The sequence below is a fragment of the Electrona antarctica genome (assembly GCF_951216825.1).
Source record: "Electrona antarctica genome assembly, chromosome: 20".
Taxonomy (NCBI): domain Eukaryota; kingdom Metazoa; phylum Chordata; class Actinopteri; order Myctophiformes; family Myctophidae; genus Electrona; species Electrona antarctica.
This window is the reverse complement of record NC_136801.1, coordinates 33,621,845-33,647,773: the sequence shown is the minus strand read 5'-3', so window position 1 is coordinate 33,647,773 and position 25,929 is coordinate 33,621,845. Positions and strand designations below refer to the sequence as shown.

Genomic DNA, 25,929 nt, shown 5'->3' with positions numbered 1-25,929 from the left:
CTATGTCTTGGTGTCACCTCGACCCATGATGGACTTCTTAGTGTTTCTCTCAGGTTTCAAAATAATTATATAAGACTTTGGTCCAAACAGTGACACCAAAATTCCAAAGCTAGATGCTAAAATAGCAAAAACCTCCACTACATCTGCATATTTGCCTGGAGAGCTTATATATGCTGGGATGAAGGCTATCCACACGGCACAGAAGATCAACATGCTGAAGGTGATTAACTTGGCTTCATTGAAGTTGTCTGGAAGATTTCTTGCCATGAATGCTAGGAGGAAGCTGAGGAGTGCCAGTAAACCAATATAACCTAATAGCACTGCAAATCCAATTGTTGATCCCACCACACACTCATAGACTATCGTATCACTGTGATAGTGTGTGTTTTTATGAGGAGCTGGTGAGGCAGACACAAGCCAGGCTATGCAGATTGCTGCCTGGATGGAAGTAAGAGCCAGAACTGTTCCTCTCTGCTGTATAGCACCAAACCACTTCATAATGTCTGTACCCCCAGGCTTGGAGGCCTTGAATACAGCCAAAACCACCATAGTCTTTACCAGGATACACGAGACACACAGCACAAAGCTGATCCCAAATGCTGCATGCCTCAGCTGACAAGTCCAGAGCCTGGGACGGCCAATGAACAGAAGTGAGCACAAAAAACAAAGTATGAGTGAAAACAAGAGAAGGAAGCTAAGTTCAGAGTTATTGGCGCGCACCATGGGTGTGCTTCGATGATAGATGAAGATTCCCAGTACAATGGCACAGATAAGTGTGCCCAGCAATGAGATGATTGTCAAGGAGATACCAAGAGCCTCATGGTAGGAGAGGAACTCCAGGCTTTTAGGAACACAGTGGTCACGCTGGGGACTGGGCCAGAAGTCCTCTGGACAACTGGTACACTCTGTAGAGTCTAACAAAGATGACAAGGTTAAAGGGACATACAAGTACAGTATTGTCCTAAAGATACTGTACATTACTACATGGTGTAAACCAACCAGTCTCATTGCTGATTTCTCCCTCAGAACAAGCAATGCAGTCAAAGCAGCAGATAGGTTCCCCTTTAATTCTGGCCACACGGGTTCCGGGGGAACAGCTCTCACTGCACACTGACCGAGGTGGCTACAGAGGAAATTAAGAATTATATATTTTTGTACAAACTGAATTACATTCACACCAGCCCAGCATTAGCTATAGAAAGCGGAAGTGACCTTTTTAGATTCAAAGTTCCAGAAGATTCTGTCTTCATCCAGGATGAGTTCTTCACCTGCAGAGGCTAACTTCTTGACCACACCTACATTGTGAACTTTTGTGCTTCCATCAGGGAGCCACACCCAGTTCATGACATCATAGATTGGTAAAGCATCACCATTCTCATCAAACGATACGTGATCACCAAATGGTGTAGAGAAGTTGATCCTTTCCAGGTAATATACAAGCTAGACATGGTGATGAGCAGAATTATGAAGATCAAGTGACTATAAAAGTGTGTTTTGAGCAGCTGCTCAAAATATTACTTGCACAATGTACATAGACAAGGGAAATAGATTTTGATGTACAATTTGTACTTGAAATTATTCAGACACCACTGCACATCAGGTTTATGGGTAATAATCACAACTGTCCACTGTGTGAGATAAACAACTAAAACTAACAATTTAATAACTACTGCAGGCTCATAATTATTCCGCCCCATCATGACAAGTGTCTTTAGTAATATTTTGTGTACACCCTTTGGCCTTTTGCTGTTATGAACTGATCCAAATTTTATATATAGTCAGATTGGCCCAGACGCCAGCCAAACCTAAATCATTATTAGTCTAAATTTGAACCCATGCAACTAGAAACATATGTAACCTGTGAAATGAGTGACATTACACCTGCCATGGCTGTATTGTCCGCAAACCGGCACAACTGTGCCCAATAAAAGGCCCTTTTCCTGGCACACAATGCAACATGTCATGGATGGCATGGGCCAGAGCATACACAGCCTTGTACACATTGTACTCTGGCCTGAGGTCAGATACATCCAAAAGTGCAGTTTCTGCTGTTGCTAGGTCCTCTTGTCCTGTACACACCCTTCCACCAGCATCCACCCACTCTGACGGAAGGGGGGGGAAATTACACTGAAATGTGTGCTCCCAATACCGCCTTATCTGAAGAAACACAGTGAAAACTTAAAGCATAATTCTCTAAAGCACAAAGCTTGTGAATGAACACAAAATTGTAACTTAACCCATTTAGGACTGAGGCAGATTCTAAAAAGGCCTTCTAAATCCTGACCTATGTTTTCATCAAATATTAATTCAAAATGACAACAGATATATATGTTGCTATATAGTATAGTATATAGTATATACTGTACATAGCAACAACTAACCCAAAGGGGTTTCCCGTCCTGAAAGGTATAGTTACAAAAGGGGATCCCGTACATAATGGGTTTAAAAAACTGAAACAAAAGACTCACTATGTTATTTTCATGGCTGTTGTCAGGGTCAGTGTCAGGATGTATTTTTAACAAGAAGTCCTTTAGACCTGGTATCTCTCCACGACGGATGGCAATGCCCAGGGTGCCTCCCAGGTACGGCATGAAGTCTAGAGTCAGGAGCTTAGGATATGTTGTCCAGGCCTCACTGGCCATCCATTGCAGACCTGTCACATTCTGCTTTACCACCTATACGGTATATAAATCAATGCTATTGAACACCCTTCATGTCTGTGTGTTGATTCACAAAATATTGAACGAATTAAAATGAGAAGTATTAAAAAGTGCCTCTGACAGTCTGTCTGTCTGTCTGTCTGTCTGTCTGTCTGTCTGTCTGTCTGTCTGTCTGTCTGTCTGTCTGTCTGTCTGTCTGTCTCCACCACCACCACCTCTCCCCATCTCACGTAAGTATCTGACAATATACAGTATACATTCACAGTACCAACTTTGATGAGGCAGTATTGCTTTGTTTAAAAAATATAATGTTTTCTTACAATTTACAATTTAGGCATTTAGCAGGCGCTCTTAATCCAGAGCGACTTACATTAGGCAAGAACAAAAGTATGGGAATACATTACATATATAAAATGCACTTATCAAGAAACATGCGTAAGCTACGAACGTAATTAGAACATATCTATATAATGACACTATACATAAGTTCTTGAAAAATGATATACATAATACTATACATATTTAGGCTATATATATTCTTCTTCTTCTTCTTCTTCTTCTTCTTATTTTAATTTATTTAGAAAGTGGTTAAATTGCTTTCCCACAACCTCCTCCATGAGATGAACCATATTGCTCCCATGTTCAAATGCAATGACCACACGAGCTGTGGATGTCTTCATCACAGTGACAATCCTCTGAAGTTCAGCTGGGTCGTGGTCCCAGGGCAGAACCTCCACGTACGCCAGACAACCAAAACCAGACTGGGCCAGGTCAGACCTGAATGACTGGGCAGCATTTCGGCCATAGGCATCATTACTAAATAGCAGTCCTGCCCAGGTCCACCCAAAACGCTTCATAATTTGGAGCATAGCTTGGACCTGATGGATGAAGAATGGTGGGATAAGACCTGCTTAGTTTGATTATGCACATACTGTAGTGTAAAATCAGTGAATCTCCTGCGTATAACCCACATTAATTTTTTTATTATAAACAAATAAATGAGAGGTGATATGCAATAACAATAAAGGGAAGTGATGTGTACTACTTGATACCAACAGATGTTTTGTCTGTAGAAGTTCACCTGGAAGGCATCACTTGGGATTGTTCTAAAAAAAGATGGGAACTTATTCCGGTCACTCAGACAGGAGCACGTGGAATAGTAACTTACCTGAAAATACACAAAAGATATATTCTGTAATATACCTATACGGTACTATAATTCTTTATTACACGGCTTGGTTGAATGCTTGATTCTGATTGGTCAATCACCGAATTCATTGGTCTATTATTTCTGGATAATGACTGCTCCGCTCTATAACACACCAATGCCAAAACAAACCCTCGGAGCACCTGCTGTGTTCCGCTGATTTACTGCTGTTTCCAACATGACAGCCATGATGTAAACACACACACAGTGTCCTTTTGCTCTCAAAAAGGTTTTTGAAACATTTCAGCGAGAAATAGACGGTGCAGTACCCGAAAATGGATTCTATTTGATCAATTCACTTCCTTGTTTTCTGACTGTGCTGCAGCTGGGCAGACGCCGGCCAGCACGACACTTATGGGAATACTTTCATTACCGTAAGCAAGGAAATATGAGTCGTTTTGTTGTGTTTTGGGGTACTTTATTAATTTATGTATTAAGTAGCCGTGTAATAAGCGGGATAATGTATGGCTGAGTGGTCATTGTTTATAGATAAAACACCTTCAGGCTGATTAACCACTGACGCGACAGCGGAGGTGGTTAATCAGCCTGAAGGTGATTTATCTATAAACAATGACCACTCAGCCATACATTATCCCTTACATCAGAGGTGGGCAACTTTGAAGATGGAGAGGGCCACTATATTTATACAGTCACTCCAGAGGGTCACATTGCATATTACGGTCGTAGCAAAAACAGCCAATCTACAAGCTCAAAACGCGTCGCAGTGCAACGCGTTTTGAGCTTGTAGATCAGCTATTTTAGCTATAGTTTAATTTAAATCCTGATTTTCTTTTTTGCTATTTTGGAATTGGAATCCTGAAAGATATTTTAGACTAAAGTAATTAAAGCCAGTCATGTTTGCATGATTGGAATTATAACAGAAATTAAATGATATACTTTATCAGTATTCCAATATTAGGGCCACATTAAGTGAAGATGGGGGCCGCATATGGCCCCCGGGCCGCCAGTTGCCCATGTATGCCTTACATAATTTCCCCCTAACAAGCACAGCACGTTAGTGGAACAGAGCAGGGTGAAACTCTACACTCACTTTCCCTGCTCAATCCCATGCTAAAATGCTCAACATCGCTCACCACCACTCAGCTTGATTTCCCTCCGCTCGGTTCACATTTTCAATCACAAAAAAAAAAAAAAAAAATGGAAAAAGAAGGGACTGCATTGTGTGCTGCGAACACACAGAGGCAGCTTTAGCCATCAGGAGGCAGCTGGTTCAGAAACACAATGCCATCTTTTGACAAACACGTATACGAACCCTTCAGCACTCACAACAAAACACACTATAGCCTTGCGTAGCCAGCCTTCATCTGCCTTTGCAATGCATATTGCCACGCAGTGATATCACCATCGCTATACAAGGCTAAAAACACACACCATGCAAGGTTTGTTAACACTTGCATGGTGTGTTGTTAACCCCTAATCAATCATTAAGATATACTTTGTTACAAAAAACACAAACATTATCCTTTTTCATAAGACAACGCAATAACATAATAATAATAATAATATATACGATTTATATAGCGCTTCAAGGTATCCAAAGTTGCTTTACAGAACAGAAGTAAAAACAAATGTATTAGAAAACTAGTTAAAAGGTTAAAAGGTTACATTGTATAACAATATACAATGTGGCAATCTACTGCCCCCCATGCTCCATTCAAAGTCTGCCAGCTCCACTTACATGCTCTGTAAGTAAATATTGTTTTCTTATCAGGCTGTAGAAAGACTACACTGTTTAGATTTAGATTTGTAAATAAACTAAAATAGCCAAAAAGAATAGCCAATTAAAATGGTGATGGTGAAAGAAGAAAACTTACCAAGGACACTCTGTACAAACCTAATACACTAGAGATGGCAATTGAATGTGTTGAGGGAGAGTCACCCACTATTCCAAGCACTGGAGGGGAGCCAACACAGCTCTCATTCAGTTGAAATTGTTCTTCTCTCCCACTGACCAATGACAAAGCTGAACGGAATGCTACTCCAAGTGTGAAACAATTATCATAGAGATTGTATCCCAGAGTCACGTTGGGTAGCAGGCTGGGGTTTCTGTTGATCTCAGTAATGGCAAAAGCCATGGTCTGGGCCATTCTGAACCCGGGAATGTTTAATCTAACAGACAAAGTTCCACAGTAACCTTGACAATTTATCTTTGTAGAACTACATCAAATAATCCTATGATGCTATAGGCCTATATTAAAACAATCTTCTCTTGCTTGCTTTTTTTTTTGTGATACTCACCCATAGCAAATGATATCCTGTTGCTTGGATGTGAAAGACAGCTCAGGGAAGGCAGAGGAGGAATGGAGGGATGGAAACAAGCCACCCAGAATAAAGTCCCCAGCCTTGTAAATTCTGTTGAATTTAAACTGTGCCTGTAACTCACAAGAAGAGGAAGGTGAGGAAGACAAAGGAGAGAATGAAGAGAACAACATCAAGCACAAGTACACATATGGAATCAGTTGTATAACTACAGAAGCGTTCATGACTGCACCTCCTCTCCTCCTCTGCACACTTTGTCCTGTTGCTCATTTTTATACACAGTGTTAGGCCATCCCCTGAGCCAACGTATGCCATAACATCATCGATCACACCTTCAACACACATCAACCCCCTAGCAAGGCAGAGGCAGAAGAAGAGGCAGGGCTTAACATACGTCAACAATGCTTTCATATCAAAGTCCTGTTATGTCAAATCAAATCAAATCAGATCAAATTAATTTATATAGCACATTTAAAAACAACTCTCATTGTACCAAAGTGCTTCAACATATCAAAAAGAGCAATACAGTACAATACAATACAGTAAAATACAATGCAGAAATATAATATAAGACAGTCAATGAAACAACAGGCAATTAAAGCAAAATAATATCAAATATAAAAGTGCAGGATCATGAGGGGGATTCAAAAGCTTAAGTTGTGATTTAAAAGACTCAACGGAGGGAGCAGTCCTAACAGCAAGGGGAATGATGTTCCAAGTGTAGGGGCTGCGACAGCCGCAGTCGCCCCTGAGCCTCTTTTTTGGTGGTGGAATGTGTAAGGGACCGCATTCTTCTGACCTGATAGGTCCTGATGGAGGGGGGATAGGATAGGAGGTCAGTGATGTAGGAGGGGGCCAGCCCGTTTAGGGCTTTGTAGACAAAAATGAGGGTTTTGATGAGGCAATAAGCCACAAGAGGTCACAAGAGGCTCTCTCTTACCAGGTATTTTATAATGGCTTTGTTTGGTGAAGAGTGTTCTAAGCTTTTATTTTGGGAGCAGGTTACAGAAATGCTAACTGTGTTAAATGGCAACTAAGAACCGGAACCTCCTGATGAATAAGGGTTCGCTCAATTGCGTAGATTTGAATGAAATTGCACCATGCTGTTGCTATTACTGACAAACATTCCATTCCCATGATTCCCATATAGTCAATGTGTGGGTCCGGTATTCTCGCTCATTGCACATGGAGTGCATGTTGGGGGTCGTTGATATCAGAGCTGTGTCTCGGTGCACAGATTTTCATTTTTCTTTCTTCACAGAGTCAAAGGTGTTATGGCCATGATTTACCAGGATCCTGGATGGCTTGATTCTATAGGCTTAAAATAATTGATATAAATATTGATGTAAATCTCTATGGGGAAAAATAAATGGCCGATTTTTCAGTGGGTCCAGAAAACCACGCCCACTGCTATGACTTATTCGGTGGCCGATAAGTCACATAGAAAGCTAATTTATTACCCAACTCTTTGAGAACACAACAACAACATTTCAATAAAGTGCACTGTTTTAAAAGTGCAAGTGCATATTTCTGTGAACCCAATACAAGTTTTTTTTTTAAACAATATGTTTATTGGTTTTTTAGTATTTCATACATGTACACAACATGGTGATGCTGAAATATAGGAGCGGAGAGGATCAATACAGCAGACCAAGAGACAAAAACAAAAGACAAAACAAAACAAAATTAGCAGAAGTCAGTATATAAACAGATACATGAGAGTATAGGTCCTCACGGGTTAGATGCATCAGTGTCCGAGAGAGTCCATAAGATCACTACAGTGTTATGAGGCATTTCCATTATCATTACGAAGCATATTCAACACATCAACATTCGTTAAGAGTTGGGTGAAGGGTCCCCAGACTTCATCATACATTACACTTTTTTTCCTTTCCTTTCCATAGCACAACAGCTGCTCATTTCCCTGAGCCATTGGCTCACTCGTGGTCTCCATGTTAGAGCAATTGTGCGCTTTGCTTGGAGTAGTGACATATCTATGAGAATTTGTTTATTCCTTGGTATAACCAGGGTACAATCCCAAAATGCAGAGTTTTGGATCCAATGGTATCCTTACATCTAGCATTCTATAAAGTATTTGTAAGATCTCGCTCCAAAATGCCACAATCTCTCTGCATTCCCACATACAGTGAAAAGTGTGCCCTTTGACTGCTCACATTTTACACAAGTGTCTGGAATATTTTCATTGAACTGGTGTAATTTAGCTGGTGTTATATAAGTGCGCATCAACCAGTTATATTGTAGCAATCTTAATCTAGTATTTGCAGTTTGTCTGTGTACTTTTGCACATATGGCACCCCAGTCAACCAAGGATATATCATCTTGTACATCTTCCTTCCAGGCCCTTAGTCTATCATTAGAGCTTTCAGAATTGGAAACCAGCACGTCATATATCACAGAGATACGCCCTTTACTATAACAATGATCAGATATAAGTTTCTCCATTCCCGAAAGGAATGGAGCAATCAATGCTTGGTTACCAGATACTCTAATAAAGTCTCTTAGCTGTAAATACTTGAAAAAATGGATATTTGAAAGATCAAATGTTGTACGTATTTGTTCAAATGTCATCAGATTTCCATCTTGGAACATATCTACTATTTTAGTTAGACCTTTATTAGCCCAAAGGCGAAACCCCTGGTCTGTTATTCCTGGTTTAAATAGATCATTTCCCCATATCAAAGTTGTTTTAATCAGTTTTTAATACATTTATAATGAATATTTGTATTAACAGACTCAAAAATACTTAAACTGAAACGGAGAAGTTCTGAAGCAGAAGACAGGCCAAGAGACTCAGGCACACCGATGAAGAGGCACAGGCAGGCAGAGAGATGTTTCGGAGTTCAGTTTTATTTGCAGAGTACAGAATACAGCAGTATCCTGGAGCAGGAGCCCGGATGGCTGACCACCGTGGTGGCCAGCCCAACTGAACACCATCCTTACATTGAGTCAGAATATATAGGTACATGCACAAAGCTGAGGGACAAGCACAGTTATTTACGGCACCCCCTTGCAAGGATACCCACATGATTGACACCTTAACCTGCAGCTTTGGAAATAGCCTGATAGATCAACATTGGCCAGGTTCATCCTGGAAGGCCTGCTGAGACCCTAGCCTAGGTGTCATGACTAGGGATGTGCCGATGAGACATTTTGTCCGATATCGATATCTGATATAATGAATTGCTGTTATGGCCGATAACCGATATTATCGATGTCGATATCTCATTCTGTATTCAAAAAATATAATAATTTTGTCCATTCTGAAAAATACATGTAACAGGGTATCTGCACTTCAGGCTTAGGCAAGCCAGATTTAACTTAAATACCTTTATATTTAATATTGTGAGCTTGTAGATCTGTTCAAGCTGTTACTTTGGGCTTGTTTATCTGTAAAGACTGATTAATCGGACCGATGAATTAATCGGTCTGATTAATTAATCGAACCGATGCCGATTCATCTAAAAACAACTAGAATCGGCCGATAACGATGTGTTTGCCGATTAATCTCCCATCACTAGTCATGACATAATGTTTAAGCAGATTGTGGTGTCTCGATGGTAATACCGCACCCAGCAGCTAAGAGCGCCCCCGGAGCATGGCCGAGGCAGAGAGATAACAGGAGCGCACCCCACCCACTAGGTGTGATCATGGAAGGAAGATACATACCTCGTTACCTACTTGATCAGCTGGAATGTGCCGCACCTGCCTTCACCTGCTAGAAGGGATCCACCTCAGCATAAAACTCTCTCTCTGCCTCAGTGGGGATCCATTATCCGGGAGGTGAGGAACGCGCATATACCGGGCTGCTGGGCGGTAGGTCGACACCACTATTTCACGCTATATTCTATGCAACATTAAGTGAAATATAAATACTTAACATGTCTCCTCTTACCCTCCAGGCAATCACCAGGCATGCACAGAACGGCTCGTTTCAGCGAGCGCATAAACCTGAAAAAGGAACGATTGATTAAGGACACCACATCCATAGCATCGCTATGGATGTGGTGGGACCCCTGTCCAAGTCGACCCGGGGCCACCGCTACATTTTAGTAATAGTGGATTATGCCACCCGGTATCCCGAGGCCATAACCCTGCGTGCCGCCTCGGCCAAGGCAGTCGCGCTGGTATTAATGCTGGTTAGCCGGGTCGGCATCCCGAACGAGGCGCTTTCGGACCAGGGCACATGTTTCGTGTCGCAAGTAATCACCCTCCTATATAAATGGCTCAACATTAAGCGCATAAAAACCTCCGTATACCACCCGCAGACGGTCGGCCTAGTGGAACGATTTAATCCAACCCTAAAAACAATGTTGAAGATACTGCCAGATATTGATGGGAAGGATTGGGACCGCTTAATCCCATATGTGATGTTTGCTATTCGTGAAGTTCCCCAGGCCTCCACAGGGTTCTCTCACAGGGTTCTCTCCCTTCAAACGACACCTCGCCATCAAGGAAGAAGTGAAAAATATAATGGAGCTGGGGGTCATCGAAGAGTCATTTAGCTCCTGGTCCAGTCCCATCGTCATCGTACCGAAGCCGGACGGGTCCCTACGCTTCTGCAATGACTTCAGGAAATTGAACGAGGTGTCGCTCTATGACAGTTATCCCATGCCGAGGTCCGACGAACTGATCGAGAGGCTCAGACCGGCCCGGTTCGTCTCGACCCTGGACCTCACAAAAGGGTACTGGCAAGTGAGGCTAACGGACCGGGCCAAGGCGAAGACCGCCTTTTCCACCCCGGACGGCCTATTCCAGTACACGGTTCTCCCCTTCGGCGTACACGGCGCGCCAGCCACCTTCCAGCGGCTTATGGACTGCCTACTGCACCCCCATCAGAACTATAGCTCCGCCTACTTAGACGACATTATAATCTACAGTGGGACCTGGCATGAACACCTGGCACATCTGGAGGCTATCCTCGGTGCCCTCCGAAGAGCGGGGCTCACCGCCAACGCCAAAAAGTGCCAACTCGGCATGTCCGAGACGGACTATCTGGGCCACACAATCGGACGGGGTTGTGTGAAACCCCAGCAAAAGAAGGTAGAAAGAATCCGCAACTGGCCACGCCCCGCCACAAAAAAACAGGTAAAATCATTCCTGGGACTCATATCATATTATCAAAAGTTTATTGATAATTTCGCTAATTTTGTAGCCCCGCTGTACGAGCTGACACGACAGAGCCTCCCAAACCATGTGTGATGGACGGCGGAGGCCGAGGAGGCTTTCCAACGGCTCAAGGACGCACTATGTTCCGAACCCGTACTAAGAGCCCCAGACTTCACGAGACCGTTCGTCCTACATACCGATGCCTCGGGGACCGGTCCGGGAGCCGTGCTGGCCCAAGTGACGAACGGCGAGGAGCACCCGATCACGTTTAGCAGCAGAAAACTACTCAAACATGAGAAGAATTACGCAACAGTGGAGAAATAATGCCTGGTTATTAAGTGGGCCGTCCACTTACGCTACTATCTCTGGGGCCGGCCATTCACCCTCATCACCGACCATACCCCCCTACGCTGGATGTCCACCAGCAAAGACAGGAATGCACGTGTCACTCGCTGGTTCCTAGAACTACAGGTTCAAAGTCGAGCACAAACCAGGGAGGAGCATCCCGCATGCTGACGCCCTGTCTAGACAATAGGAGGACGTCACACAGGCGAGCCAGACGGGCAAAAAGCTAAGGGGAGGGATATGTTGTGTCTCGATGGTAATACCGCGCCCAGCAGGTAAGAGCGCCCCCGGAGCATGGCCGAGGCAGAGAAATAACAGGAGCCTACCCCACCCACTAGGTGTGATCATGGAAGGAAGATACATACCTCGTTACCTACTTGATCAGCTGGAATGCGCCGCACCTGCCTTCACCTGCTAGAAGGGATCCACCTCAGTATAAAACTCTCTCTCTCTGCCTCAGTGGTGATCCATTATCCGGGAGGTGAGGAACGCGCATATACCGGGCTGCTGGGCGGTAGGTCGACACCACTATTTCACGTTACATTATATGCAACATTGTCTCCTCTTACCCTCCAGGCAATCACCGGGCATGCACAGAACGGCTCGTTACAGCGAGCGCATAAACCTGAAAAAGGAACGATTGATTAAGGACATGGAAAAGGAGGGCAACCTACCGGAGTACAGACGTATGGAACAGGAGTAGCGATACTGCCCTAGTACACAGCCAACCGGCTGGACATTGGAAACCCCCAGGCTGAGTAGAAATACTTACGTTCATATCCTCGACTCTTATAGAATAAGGGAAACCGACTCCCGAGAGGGGAGGGAGAGAAACCTTATAGTAGACCTGTACTCACCTGTCGATATCTCTACAGCTAAAAACCACCTACCTGAGTAAATATACCTACCGTTGAAGTCCCGCGACGAGGTCCAAAGACGAAGACGACTCAACTGCTCCACCTGCTGGAAGGAAAAACACATGAACTGTATGATGATACCTGAAAAGGAAGAGGAGAAATAGTATTATTTGTGACAAAGAAAGCTGTGAATAAACCTTTATAATTTTGCATTCTATCCTGTCTAAAGGGTCATGTGTACCAGTCGCCACAAGATGGTCAACAACTGAAACCAACTATATAAAGAGCATGAAGCTTGCACTTAATTAAAACTGTCCCATAAATGTGAAATAACAGAAAACATGGTCAGTGTGGTTCATCAAATATTCTTCATATACCATGACATTGTTGAGGGGCTCTAGCCCCTCCTATATACAGGTTAAAAACGCCATTGACAATGGAGTCTAATGTTTGTTTTGTCACTAACACAAACATTAAATGCCATTAACAATGAACAGAGTTTAATGTTTGTTTTGTCACTAACACAAACATTAAATGCCATTAACAATGAACAGAGTTTAATGTTTGTTTTGTCACTAACACAAACAATAAATGCCATTAACAATGAACAACAATGAATGAAGTTGAATGAATGTTTGTTTTGTCTGTCACTGAGGAATTCAGAGCATGGAGATGAGATGCTACAGAAGACTCATGGGTATCTCCTACACCCAACATGTCACAAACGAGGAAGTACGGCAAAAGATCAGCCAAGCCGTCGGCCCACATGATGACCTTCTGACCACTGTCATCAAGCGTAAACTGAGGTGGTATGGACACATCACCAGATCCTCAGGCCTTGCAAAGACCATCCTGCAAGGCACTGTACGAGGTGGCAGGAGAAGAGGGAGACAAAAGAAAAGATGGGAAGATAACATCGGAGAATGGACACACTTGAAACTCAGCGAGGCAATGAGAGCTGCCGAGGACAGAGAGGGATGGAGAGAGCTGGTCAACAGATCGTCTGTGGTGCCCCAACGACCCTCCGGGGTTACGGGATAGGTGAGGTGAGGTGAAGGTGAGGAATTCGGCATATGCCATTATGTTCTGATATCGCGATGATGTAAGACGATAAGGGTTGGTAAAGCGCCCCTCACTTCACACGGGTGTGATCTTTCATAATTTTTCATAATTTCAATATATATATTTTAAATATAATATTAAACAGAATAGACTTTAAAGGCAGGGTATTATTTTCTTTGGTTATAATAAGTACTAACTAAGTAGGTCTATTCTACTCTTTATTTACTCTTTGTTTATTTATTAAACAGAAAATACAAAGAAATGTTGTATTGAATTCATGGTTCTATGTCTTGGTGTCACCTCGACCCATGATGGACTTCTTAGTGTTTCTCTCAGGTTTCAAAATAATTATATAAGACTTTGGTCCAAACAGTGACACCAAAATTCCAAAGCTAGATGCTAAAATAGCAAAAACCTCCACTACATCTGCATATTTGCCTGGAGAGCTTATATATGCTGGGATGAAGGCTATCCACACGGCACAGAAGATCAACATGCTGAAGGTGATTAACTTGGCTTCATTGAAGTTGCCTGGAAGATTTCTTGCCATGAATGCTAGGAGGAAGCTGAGGAGTGCCAGTAAACCAATATAACCTAATAGCACTGCAAATCCAACTGTTGATCCCACCACACACTCATAGACTATCGTATCACTGTGATAGTGTGTGTTTTTATGAGGAGCTGGTGAGGCAGACACAAGCCAGGCTATGCAGATTGCTGCCTGGATGGAAGTAAGAGCCAGAACTGTTCCTCTCTGCTGTATAGCACCAAACCACTTCATAATGTCTGTACCCCCAGGCTTGGAGGCCTTGAATACAGCCAAAACCACCATAGTCTTTACCAGGATACACGAGACACACAGCACAAAGCTGATCCCAAATGCTGCATGCCTCAGCTGACAAGTCCAGAGCCTGGGACGGCCAATGAACAGAAGTGAGCACAAAAAACAAAGTATGAGTGAAAACAAGAGAAGGAAGCTAAGTTCAGAGTTATTGGCGCGCACCATGGGTGTGCTTCGATGATAGATGAAGATTCCCAGTACAATGGCACAGATAAGTGTGCCCAGCAATGAGATGATTGTCAAGGAGATACCAAGAGCCTCATGGTAGGAGAGGAACTCCAGGCTTTTAGGAACACAGTGGTCACGCTGGGGACTGGGCCAGAAGTCCTCTGGACAACTGGTACACTCTGTAGAGTCTAACAAAGATGACAAGGTTAAAGGGACATACAAGTACAGTATTGTCCTAAAGATACTGTACATTACTACATGGTGTAAACCAACCAGTCTCATTGCTGATTTCTCCCTCAGAACAAGCAATGCAATCAAAGCAGCAGATAGGTTCCCCTTTAATTCTGGCCACACGGGTTCCGGGGGAACAGCTCTCACTGCACACTGACCGAGGTGGCTACAGAGGAAATTATGAATGATATATTTTTGTACAAACTGAATTACATTCACACCAGCTCAGCATTAGCTATAGAAAGCGGAAGTTACCTTTTTAGATTCAAAGTTCCAGAAGATTCTGTCTTCATCCAGGATGAGTTCTTCACCTGCAGAGGCTAACTTCTTGACCACACCTACATTGTGAACTTTTGTGCTTCCATCAGGGAGCCACACCCAGTTCATGACATCATAGATTGGTAAAGCATCACCATTCTCATCAAACGATACGTGATCACCAAATGGTGTAGAGAAGTTGATCCTTTCCAGGTAATATACAAGCTAGACATGGTGATGAGCAGAATTATGAAGATCAAGTGACTATAAAAGTGTGTTTTGAGCAGCTGCTCAAAATATTACTTGCACAATGTACATAGACAAGGGAAATAGATTTTGATGTACAATTTGTACTTGAAATTATTCAAACACCACTGCATATCAGGTTTATGGGTAATAATCACAACTGTCCACTGTGTAAAATAAACAACTAAAACTAACAATTTAATAACTACTGCAGGCTCATAATTATTCCGCCCCATCATGACAAGTGTCTTTAGTAATCTTTTGTGTACACCCTTTGGCCTTTTGCTGTTATGAACTGATCCAAATGTTATATATAGTCAGATTGGCCCAGACGCCAGCAAAACCTACATCATTATTAGTCTAAATTTGAACCCATGCAACTAGAAACATATGTAACCTGTGAAATGAGTGACATTACACCTGCCATGGCTGTATTGTCCGCAAACCGGCACAACTGTGCCCAATAAAAGGCCCTTTTCCTGGCACACAATGCAACATGTCATGGATGGCATGGGCCAGAGCATACACAGCCTTGTACACATTGTACTCTGGCCTGAGGTCAGATACATCCAAAAGTGCAGTTTCTGCTGTTGCTAGGTCCTCTTGTCCTGTACACACCCTTCCACCAGCATCCACCCACTCTGACGGAAGGGGGGGGAAATTACACTGAAATGTGTGCTCCCAAAACCGCCTCATCTGAAGAAACACAGTGAAAACTTAAAGCATAATTCTCTAAAGCACAAAGCTTGTGAATGAACACAAAATTGCAATTTAACCCATTCAGGACTGAGGCAGATTCTAAAAAGGCCTTCTAAATCCTGACCTATGTTTTCATCAAATATTAATTCAAAATGACAACAGATATATATGTTGCTATAGTATATAGTATATACTGTACATAGCAACAACTAACCCAAAGGGGTTTCCCGTCCTGAAAGGTATAGTTACAAAAGGGGATCCCGTACATAATGGGTTTAAAAAACTGAAACAAAAGACTCACTATGTTATTTTCATGGCTGTTGTCAGGGTCAGTGTCAGGATGTATTTTTAACAAGAAGTCCTTTAGACCTGGTATCTCTCCACGACGGATGGCAATGCCCAGGGTGCCTCCCAGGTACGGCATGAAGTCTAGAGTCAGGAGCTTAGGATATGTTGTCCAGGCCTCACTGGCCATCCATTGCAGACCTGTCACATTCTGCTTTACCACCTATACGGTATATAAATCAATGCTATTGAACACCCTTCATGTCTGTGTGTTGATTCACAAAATATTGAACGAATTAAAATGAGAAGTATTAAAAAGTGCCTCTGACAAAACCAGCTAAGTCCATTGGACCCTCAAACTGTCTGTCTGTCTGTCTGTCTGTCTGTCTGTCTGTCTGTCTGTCTGTCTGTCTGTCTGTCTGTCTGTCTGTCTGTCTGTCTGTCTGTCTGTCTGTCTGTCTCCACCACCACCACCTCTCCCCATCTCACGTAAGTATCTGACAATATACAGTATACATTCACAGTACCAACTTTGATGAGGCAGTATTGCTTTGTTTAAAAAATATAATGTGTTCTTACAATTTACAATTTAGGCATTATTATTATTATTATTTTAATTTATTTAGAAAGTGGTTAAATTGCTTTCCCACAACCTCCTCCATGAGATGAACCATATTGCTCCCATGTTCAAATGCAATGACCACACGAGCTGTGGATGTCTTCATCACAGTGACAATCCTCTGAAGTTCAGCTGGGTCGTGGTCCCAGGGCAGAACCTCCACGTACGCCAGACAACCAAAACCAGACTGGGCCAGGTCAGACTGGAATGACTGGGCAGCATTTCGGCCATAGGCATCATTAGTAAATAGCAGTCCTGCCCAGGTCCACCCAAACCGCTTTATAATTTGGAGCATAGCTTGGACCTGATGGATGAAGAATGGTGGGATAAGACCTGCTTAGTTTGATTATGCACATACTGTAGTGTAAAATCAGTGAATCTCCTGTGTATAACCCACATTAATTTTCTTTTGATGCTGACCCTAAACCTAACCCTTCAGCTACAGCAGTATTATACACAAAGAAATGAGAGGCGATATGCAATATCAATAAAGGGAAGTGATGTGTACTACTTAATACCAACAGATGTTTTGTCTGTAGAAGTTCACCTGGAAGGCATCACTTGGGATTGTTCTAAAGAAAGATGGGAACTTATTCCGGTCACTCAGACAGGAACACGTGGAATAGTAACTTACCTGAAAAATACACAAAAGATATATTCTGCAATATACCTATACGGTACTATAATTCTTTATTACACGGCTTGGTTGAATGCTTGATTCTGAATGGTCAATCACCAAATTCATCGGTCTGTTATTTCTGGATAATGACTGCTCCGCTCTATAACACACCGATGACAAAACAAACCCTCGGAGCACCTGCTGTGCTCCGCTGATTTACTGCTGTTTCCAACATGACAGCCATGATGTAAACACACACACAGTGTCCTTTACAGCAAAACATTGCTCTCAAAAAGGTTTTTGAAAACATTTCAGCGAGAAATAGACGGTGCAGTAGGCTACCCGAAAATTGATTCTATTTGATCAATTCACTTCCTTGTTTTCCGACTGTGCTGCAGCTGGGCAGACGCCAGCCAGCGTGACACTTATGGGAATACTTTCATTACCGTAAGCAAGGAAATATGAGTCGCTTTGTTGTGTTTTGGGTCAATTTATTAATTTATGTATTAAGTAGCCGTGTAATAAGCGGGATAATGTATGGCTGAGTGGTCATTGTTTATAGATAAATCACCTTCAGGCTGATTAACCACTGACGCGACAGCGGAGGTGGTTAATCAGCCTGAAGGTGATTTATCTATAAACAATAACCACTCAGCCATACATTATCCCTTACATCAGAGGTGGGCAACTTTGAAGATGGAGAGGGCCACTATATTTATACAGTCACTCCAGAGGGTCACATTGCATATTACGGTCGTAGCAAAAACAGCCAATCTACAAGCTCAAAACGCGTTTTGAGCTTGTAGATCAACTATTTTAGCTATAGTTTAATTTAAATCCTGATTTTTTTTTTGCTATTTTGGAATTGAAATCCTGAAAGATATTTTAGACTAAAGTAATTAAAGCCAGTCATGTTTGCATGATTGGAATTATAACAGAAATTAAATAATATACTTTATCAGTATTCCAATATTAGGGCCTCATTAAGTGAAGATGGGGGCCGCATATAACGCAATAACATAATAATAATATTAATAATAAATACGATTTATATAGCGCTTCAAGGTATCCAAAGTCGCTTTACAGAACAGAAGTAAAAACAAATGTATTAGAAAACTAGTTAAAAGGTTAAAAGGTTACATTGTATAACAATATACAATGTGGCAATCTACTGCCCCCCATGCTCCATTCAAAGTCTGCCAGCTCCACTTACATGCTCTGTAACAAGTAAATATTGTTTTCTTTATCAGGCTGTAGAAAGACTACACTGTTTATCATTATATTAGATTTGTAAATAAACTAAAATAGCCAAAAATAATAGCCAATTAAAATGGTGATGGTGAAAGAAGAAAACTTACCAAGGACACTCTGTACAAACCTAATACACTAGAGATGGCAATTGAATGTGTTGAGGTCTCGTCACCCACTATTCCAAGCACTGGAGGAGAGCCAACACAGCTCTCATTCAGTTGAAATTGTTCTTCTCTCCCACTGACCAATGACAAAGCTGAACGGAATGCTACTCCAAGTGTGAAACAATTATCATAGAGACTGTATCCCAGAGTCACGTTGGGTAGCAGGCTGGGGTTTCTGTTGATCTCAGTAATGGCAAAAGCCATGGTCTGGGCCATTCTGAACCCGGGAATGTTTAATCTAACAGACAAAGTTCCACAGTAACCTTGACAATTTATCCTTGTAGAACTACATCAAATAATCCTATGATGCTATAGGCCTATATTAAAACAATGTTCTCTTGCTTGCTTTTTTATGTGTGATACTCACCCATAGCAAATGAGATCCTGTTGCTTGGAGGTGAAAGACAGCTCAGGGAAGGCAGAGGAGAAATGGATGTAAAACAAACCACCCAGAATAAAGTCCCCAGCCTTGTCAATTCTGTTGAATTTAAACTGTGCCTGTAACTCACAAGAAGAGGAAGGTGAGGAAGACAAAGGAGAGAATGAAGAGAACAATATCAAGAACAAGTACACATATGGAATCAGTTGTATAACTACAGAAGCGTTCATGACTGCACCTCCTCTCCTCCTCTGCACACTTTGTCCTGTTGCTAATTTTTATACACAGTGTTAGGCCATCCCCTGAGCCAACGTATGCCATAACATAATCGATCACACCTTCAACACACATCAACACACCCTAGCAAGGCAGAGGGAGAAGAAGAGGCAGGGCTTAACATACGTCAACAATGCTTTCATATCAAAGTCCTCTTATGTCAAATCAAATCAAATCAAATCAGATCAAATTAATTTATATAGCACATTTAAAAACAACTCTCATTGTACCAAAGTGCTTCAACATATCAAAAAGAGCAATACAGTACAATACAATACAGTAAAATACAATGCAGAAATATAATATAAGACAGTCAATGAAACAACAGGCAATTAAAGCAAAATAATATAAAATATAAAAGTGCAGGATCATGAGGGGGATTCAAAGGCTTAAGTTGTGATTTAAAAGACTCAACGGAGGGAGCAGTCCTAACAGCAAGGGGAATGATGTTTCAAGTGTAGGGGCTGCGACAGCTGCGGTCGCCCCTGAGCCTCTTTTTTGGTGGTGGAATGTGTAAGAGACCGCATTCTTCTGACCTGATAGGTCCTGATGGAGGGGGGATAGGATAGGAGGTCAGTGATGTAGGAGGGGGCCAGCCCGTTTAGGGCTTTGTAGACAAAAATGAGGGTTTTGATGAAACAATAAGCCACAAGAGGTCACAAGAGGCTATCTCTTACCAGGTATTTTATAATGGCTGAGAGGCGTAGTGAGACACGACGCAAAGCGGGAGTCTCCGACCCGCACGGCCTGGGTTTGTAAGGCAATCAAGTGGGGGAGCACTTGATTGCCTTACAAACCCCATCTCAGCTAAAGAGCTGCGGAATCAATGTAACGCAGCTGGGAATGATATACAGTTATTTGGAATGTTAATTTTTGGAGACAGGTATATCGGTAACCCTTTCTTTTACAGTACAGTAATAACCATGAAATTACATGGTAATTACATGGTTATTACAATGTAGTAAGGAGTAATTACTGGGTATTTACTAGGTAATTACATGGTAACTACAGGGTAATAAACACAACATTACTAGGTAATTATCAAGTATTTTCTTGACTACTACCCAGTAATTACCATGTCATTATGAGTATTTACCAGGTAATTACATTGTAATGTAACCAGTAATTACTATGAAAACTAATCAGTAATTACTAGGTAATTATCAAGTATTTTCTTGACTACTAACCATTAATTACCATGTAATTATGAGTATTTACCAGGTAAATACAGGAATTTACATGGTAATTACATGGTCATGTAACCAGTAATTACTATGAAAACTAATCAGTAATTACTAGGTAATTATCAAGTATTTTCTTGACTACTACCCAGTGATTATTAGTATTTGCCAGGTAATTACATGGTAATTACATGGTCATGTAACCAGTAATTACTCAGAAAATACAAAGTTTTCCCCAGTAAGTACTAGGTAATCCTTATGTATTTTCCTGCCAACTACCAGGAAATTATAACCTATATACTAGGTAGTTACCAGTTAATTACACTGTAAATACTGGATAATGGCCATGTAGTTACATAGTATTTACTATACAATTCACTGACGACTACCAGGTATTTACCCATGAATTATTGAGCCATGTGTTATCAATCAATTGGTGCAGTTGACCGTGAGGCTGTTAACGACGGTATTTACATTGTAATTACCAGATATTAACCTGATAACTACCATGTTTTACCTGGTAATTACTCAGCATTTACCCAGTAACTAGAACATATTTAACCGGTAATTACCTGCTATTTACCCAGTAAGTGTGATTTGTATTTACCTAGTATATACTAAGTAATTAAAGTGGAACTGTGACTGTAAAAGAAAGCGTGGTTTGTTTCCATATTACTACCTGGTACTTTCAGTATTTACACAGTAGTTACGGTAGAACTGGACTGTAAAAGAAAGCGTGGTTTGTTGCCATGATATTACTTGGTAATTACTCAGTATTTATCCAGTAACTAGACAACTATTTACCTGGTATTTACCCAGTAATTAAGGTGGACTGTAAAAGAAAGTGTGGTTTGTTTCCATGATATTACCCTGTACCTTCCCTGTAATAACCATATTTCAGTTTGTAATCAACGAGTAGCCCATGAACTCAAGAATGACACAATGATGACAGTTTAAGAGTTTTTATATAGAGATGGTTGCACAGCCACAGACAGACATGGATGGATGATTGTATGAATGGTATCTGAAATGACTAACCTTAACACACTTATCACTGTAAAGTTCAAATACATTAGCTGAGGCTAACTTAGCTTGTTAGAGCCCTGTTAGGCTACCATAGATGGCTGCCAATGTTAACCTAGCAACATGATTTAGCATAGCAAATACAGGCAAAAACGAACTTTTTAGAGAACACATAGATGAATGAATTTAATATTGCACTGTATAAACAAACAATGAGCATACTTCCTGAAGAACGCATTCTGTGATCCTGTTTGTCTGTGTAGCTGCATGTAGAGTTGCAGCTGGACTGGGGTCCTCTTTCACTGACTACACTGCCCAAACAGAAGCCTGAACTAAAGTAGAAAAATGGGTCCTCAATATGAATAGAGTGTGCATGAAGTAGCCTTCACTAAATGCTATGGGGAATTTTGTACACAGTTACTTTTACAATTCATGGTTTAAACCAGTGGTTTTCAACCCTTTTCAAATCAAGGTCCATTATTTATTTTGCATTTGAGCCACGGCACGGGCCACCATTTGATGAGATTTAATTATGAAATTCTTCTACATTCTCTAACTTGTGTAGACTTCTTGTAAATTAATTAATGCAGATGTTTAACAATTATTTAACTATTCATAAAAATATGACCTGTAAGGGTCCACTTGGTTTAATTTTATGCTCTCAAAAGTTAAAGAACTATAAGGGTCCATTTGGTTACCAAAGTTGAAAACCACTGGTTTAACCTGTAGAAAATAATTGATCGCCATGGCAACCCCAGCCTGGACCTGATTAGGTGAATTCCCAACACCTGCTAAATCCCCCAAACCTGTATCTTGATTGGAGTCAGTTTCCACTCTCTACACTCACTCTCCCAACCACTCAGTCATGCAGCTACACAGACTCAGACAAACAGGATCACAGAATGTGTTCTTCAGGAAGTATTCTCATTGTTTGTTTATACAGTGCAATATTAATTAATGTTGCAACAATTCATTCATCTATGTGTTCTCTAAAAAGTTCGTTTTTGCCTGTATTTGCTATGCTAAATCATGTTGCTAGGTTAACATTGGCAGCCAGCTATGGTAGCCTAACAGGGCTCTAACAAGCTAAGTTAGCCTCAGCTAATGTATTTGAACTTTACAGTGATAAGTGTTTTAAGGTTAGTCATTTCAGATACCATTCATACAATCATCCATCCATGTCTGTCTGTGGCTGTGCAACCATCTCTATATAAAAACCCTTAAACTTTCATCATTGTGTCATTCTTGAGTTCATGGGCTACTCGTTGATTACAAACTGAAATATGGTTATTACAGGGAAGGTACAGGGTAATATCATGGAAAAAACCACACTTTCTTTTACAGTCCAGTTCCACCTTAATTACTGGGTAAATACCAGGTAAATAGTTGTCTAGTTACTGGATAAATACTGAGTAATTACCAAGTAATATCATGGCAACAAACCACGCTTTCTTTTACAGTCCAGTTCTACCGTAATTACTGTGTAAATACTGAAAGTACCAGGTAGTAATATGGAAACAAACCACGCTTTCTTTTACAGTCACAGTTCCACTTTAATTACTTAGTATATACTAGGTAAATACAAATCACACTTACTGGGTAAATAGCAGGTAATTACCGGTTAAATATTTTCTAGTTACTGGGTAAATGCTGAGTAATTACCAGGTAAAACATGGTAGTTATCAGGTTAATATCTGGTAATTACAATGTAAATAGTCATTAACACCCGCACGGCCACTGCACCAGTTGATTGATAAGGCATGAATCAATAATAAATACTCATAATTACATGGTAATTCCCGGGTAGTAGTTAAGAAAATACATGATAATTACCTAGTACTTACTGGGTATATTTCCCTGTAGTTAACATGTAATGGACTGGGTAATACATGGTAGTTATCAGGTTAATATCTGGTAATTACAATGTAAATACCGTCGTTAACAGCCTCACGGTCAACTGCACCAATTGATTGATAACACATGGCTCAATAATTCATGGGTAAATACCTGGTAGTCGTCAGTGAATTGTATAGTAAATACTAGGTAACTACATGGCCATTATCCAGTATTTACAGTGTAATTAACTGGTAACTACCTAGTATATAGGTTATAATTTCCTGGTAGTTGGCAGGAAAATACATAAGGATTACCTAGTACTTACTGGGGGAAACTTTGTATTTTCTGAGTAATTACTGGTTACATGACCATGTAATTACCTGGCAAATACTAATAATCACTGGGTAGTAGTCAAGAAAATACTTGATAATTACCTAGTAATTACTGATTAGTTTTCATAGTAATTACTGGTTACATGACCATGCAATTACCATGTAAATTCCTGTATTTACCTGGTAAATACTCATAATTACATGGTAATTAATGGGTAGTAGTCAAGAAAATACTTGATAATTACCTAGTAATTACTGATTAGTTTTCATAGTAATTACTGGTTACATTACCATGTAATTACCTGGTAAATACTCATAATTACATGGTAATTACTGGGTAGCAGTCAAGAAATACTTGATAATTACCTAGTAATTGTTGTGTTTATTACCCTGTAGTTACCATGTAATTACCTAGTAAATACCCAGTAATTACTCCTTACTACCTTGTAATTTCATGGTTATTACTGTACTGTAAAAGAAAGGGTTACCGGTATATCTTGATTATTGGGGTTACCAGAATGCCAAAAAAACATGTCTAAAATTATTTCTGTTGGGTTTAGCATGTTTAATTAGCATAATTAGCTAATAAATTGTCAAAAACAGAAATGGCAATAACTTCTAGGTAACTGTTGTAATCTCTAAGTACTGGACCCTCGTCTGGTTCTGACAGACAGGTAGTGTGTGCAGGCTGGGTGGTGTGTGACAATCCTGTTGAAGTATTCCTTTGGTACGGCGACTGCGGCGGCGGGCCCGGGAGAACAAATTAACGGACACGAGACAGTATCACGCTAAGGTTCACAACGTTTATTACACAAACAGGAACATATATAGTGCTGGATCATAATGACGTTGACAATAAGGATATGAGACAGAATAACGTGCCTACTCCAGCAAGGCTGACCTTGCTGCCGCCGAGATGTCTCTCGTAGCCTATCTATAAAGTATGCTACAGTACAGGCAGTACACAATACATATCAAGTACACTGTATCTCAAGTTGGAGTACACAGACATGGGCGATCATGATTATAACAGTAACTTATAAAGGTGATCTAAGTTGTGTCTCTATGATCAATCCCACAGTCCCAAGTTCATGCCCTTTTTGTGACAAAGTGGAGACCGTTTTTCATTGTTTCTATGGATGTAAAATACTTTTTTATTGTTTTGGAAAATATGTTTCATTTGTTTGGTGAAGAGTGTTATAAACTTTTATTTTGGGAGCAGGTTACAGAAATGCTAACTGTGTTAAATGGCAACTAAGAACCGGAACCTCCTGATGAATAAGGGTTCGCTCAATTGCGTAGATTTGAATGAAATTGCACCATGCTGTTGCTTTTACTGACAAACATTCCATTCCCATGATTCCCATATAGTTAATGTGTTGGTCCGGTATTCTCGCTCATTGCACATGGAGTGCGTGTTGGGGGTCGTTGATGCACAGATTTTAATTTTTCTTTCTTCACAGAATCAAAGGTGTTATGGTCATGATTTACCAGGATCCTGGATGGCTTGATTCTATAGGCTTAAAATAATGTATATAAATATTGATGTAAATCTCTATGGGGAAAAATAAATGGCCGATTTTTCAGTGGGTCCAGAAAACCACGCCCACTGCACTTATTCGGTGGCCGAATAAGTCACATAGAAAGCTAATTTATTACCCAACTCTTTGAGAACACAACAACATTTCATTAAAGTGCACTGTTTTAAAAGTGCAAGTGCATATTTCTGTGAACCCAATAAAAGTTTTTTTTCTTTTTTTTTTAAACTATATGTTTATGTTTTTTTTAGTTTTTCATACATGTACACAACATGGTGATGCTGAAATATAGGAGCGGAGAGGATCAATACAGCAGACCAAGAGACAAAAACAAAAGACAAAACAAAACAAAATGACAACAACAAAAACAAAACATTTAGCAGAAGTCAGTATATAAACAGATAAATGAGAGTATAGGTCCTCACGGGTTAGATGCATCAGTGTC

The 25,929-nt window shown here is 40.9% G+C and overlaps 2 protein-coding genes across 2 annotated transcripts; both read right to left on the bottom strand.

Annotated features, from left to right (window-relative positions):
• On the bottom strand, nucleotides 1–6,417 carry LOC306913278 (extracellular calcium-sensing receptor-like; the record flags this gene model as incomplete). The annotated part of the gene is made up of 9 exons (XM_079489869.1): nucleotides 1–914; nucleotides 1,000–1,123; nucleotides 1,213–1,440; nucleotides 1,882–2,157; nucleotides 2,469–2,675; nucleotides 3,269–3,538; nucleotides 3,742–3,828; nucleotides 5,703–5,997; nucleotides 6,380–6,417. 9 exons carry the CDS (start codon nucleotides 6,415–6,417, stop codon nucleotides 1–3), a joined length of 2,439 nt encoding a protein of 812 aa, XP_079345995.1.
• Nucleotides 6,418–13,821: 7,404 nt separating this feature from the next.
• Nucleotides 13,822–22,645, bottom strand: LOC306913277 (extracellular calcium-sensing receptor-like; the record flags this gene model as incomplete). Its single annotated transcript, XM_079489868.1, has 9 exons — nucleotides 13,822–14,735; nucleotides 14,821–14,944; nucleotides 15,034–15,261; nucleotides 15,703–15,978; nucleotides 16,283–16,489; nucleotides 16,920–17,189; nucleotides 17,433–17,519; nucleotides 18,863–19,157; nucleotides 22,626–22,645. The coding sequence occupies 9 exons, from the start codon at nucleotides 22,643–22,645 to the stop codon at nucleotides 13,822–13,824; spliced, it is 2,421 nt and encodes an 806-aa protein (XP_079345994.1).
• Between the last annotated feature and the right edge of the window lie 3,284 nt (nucleotides 22,646–25,929).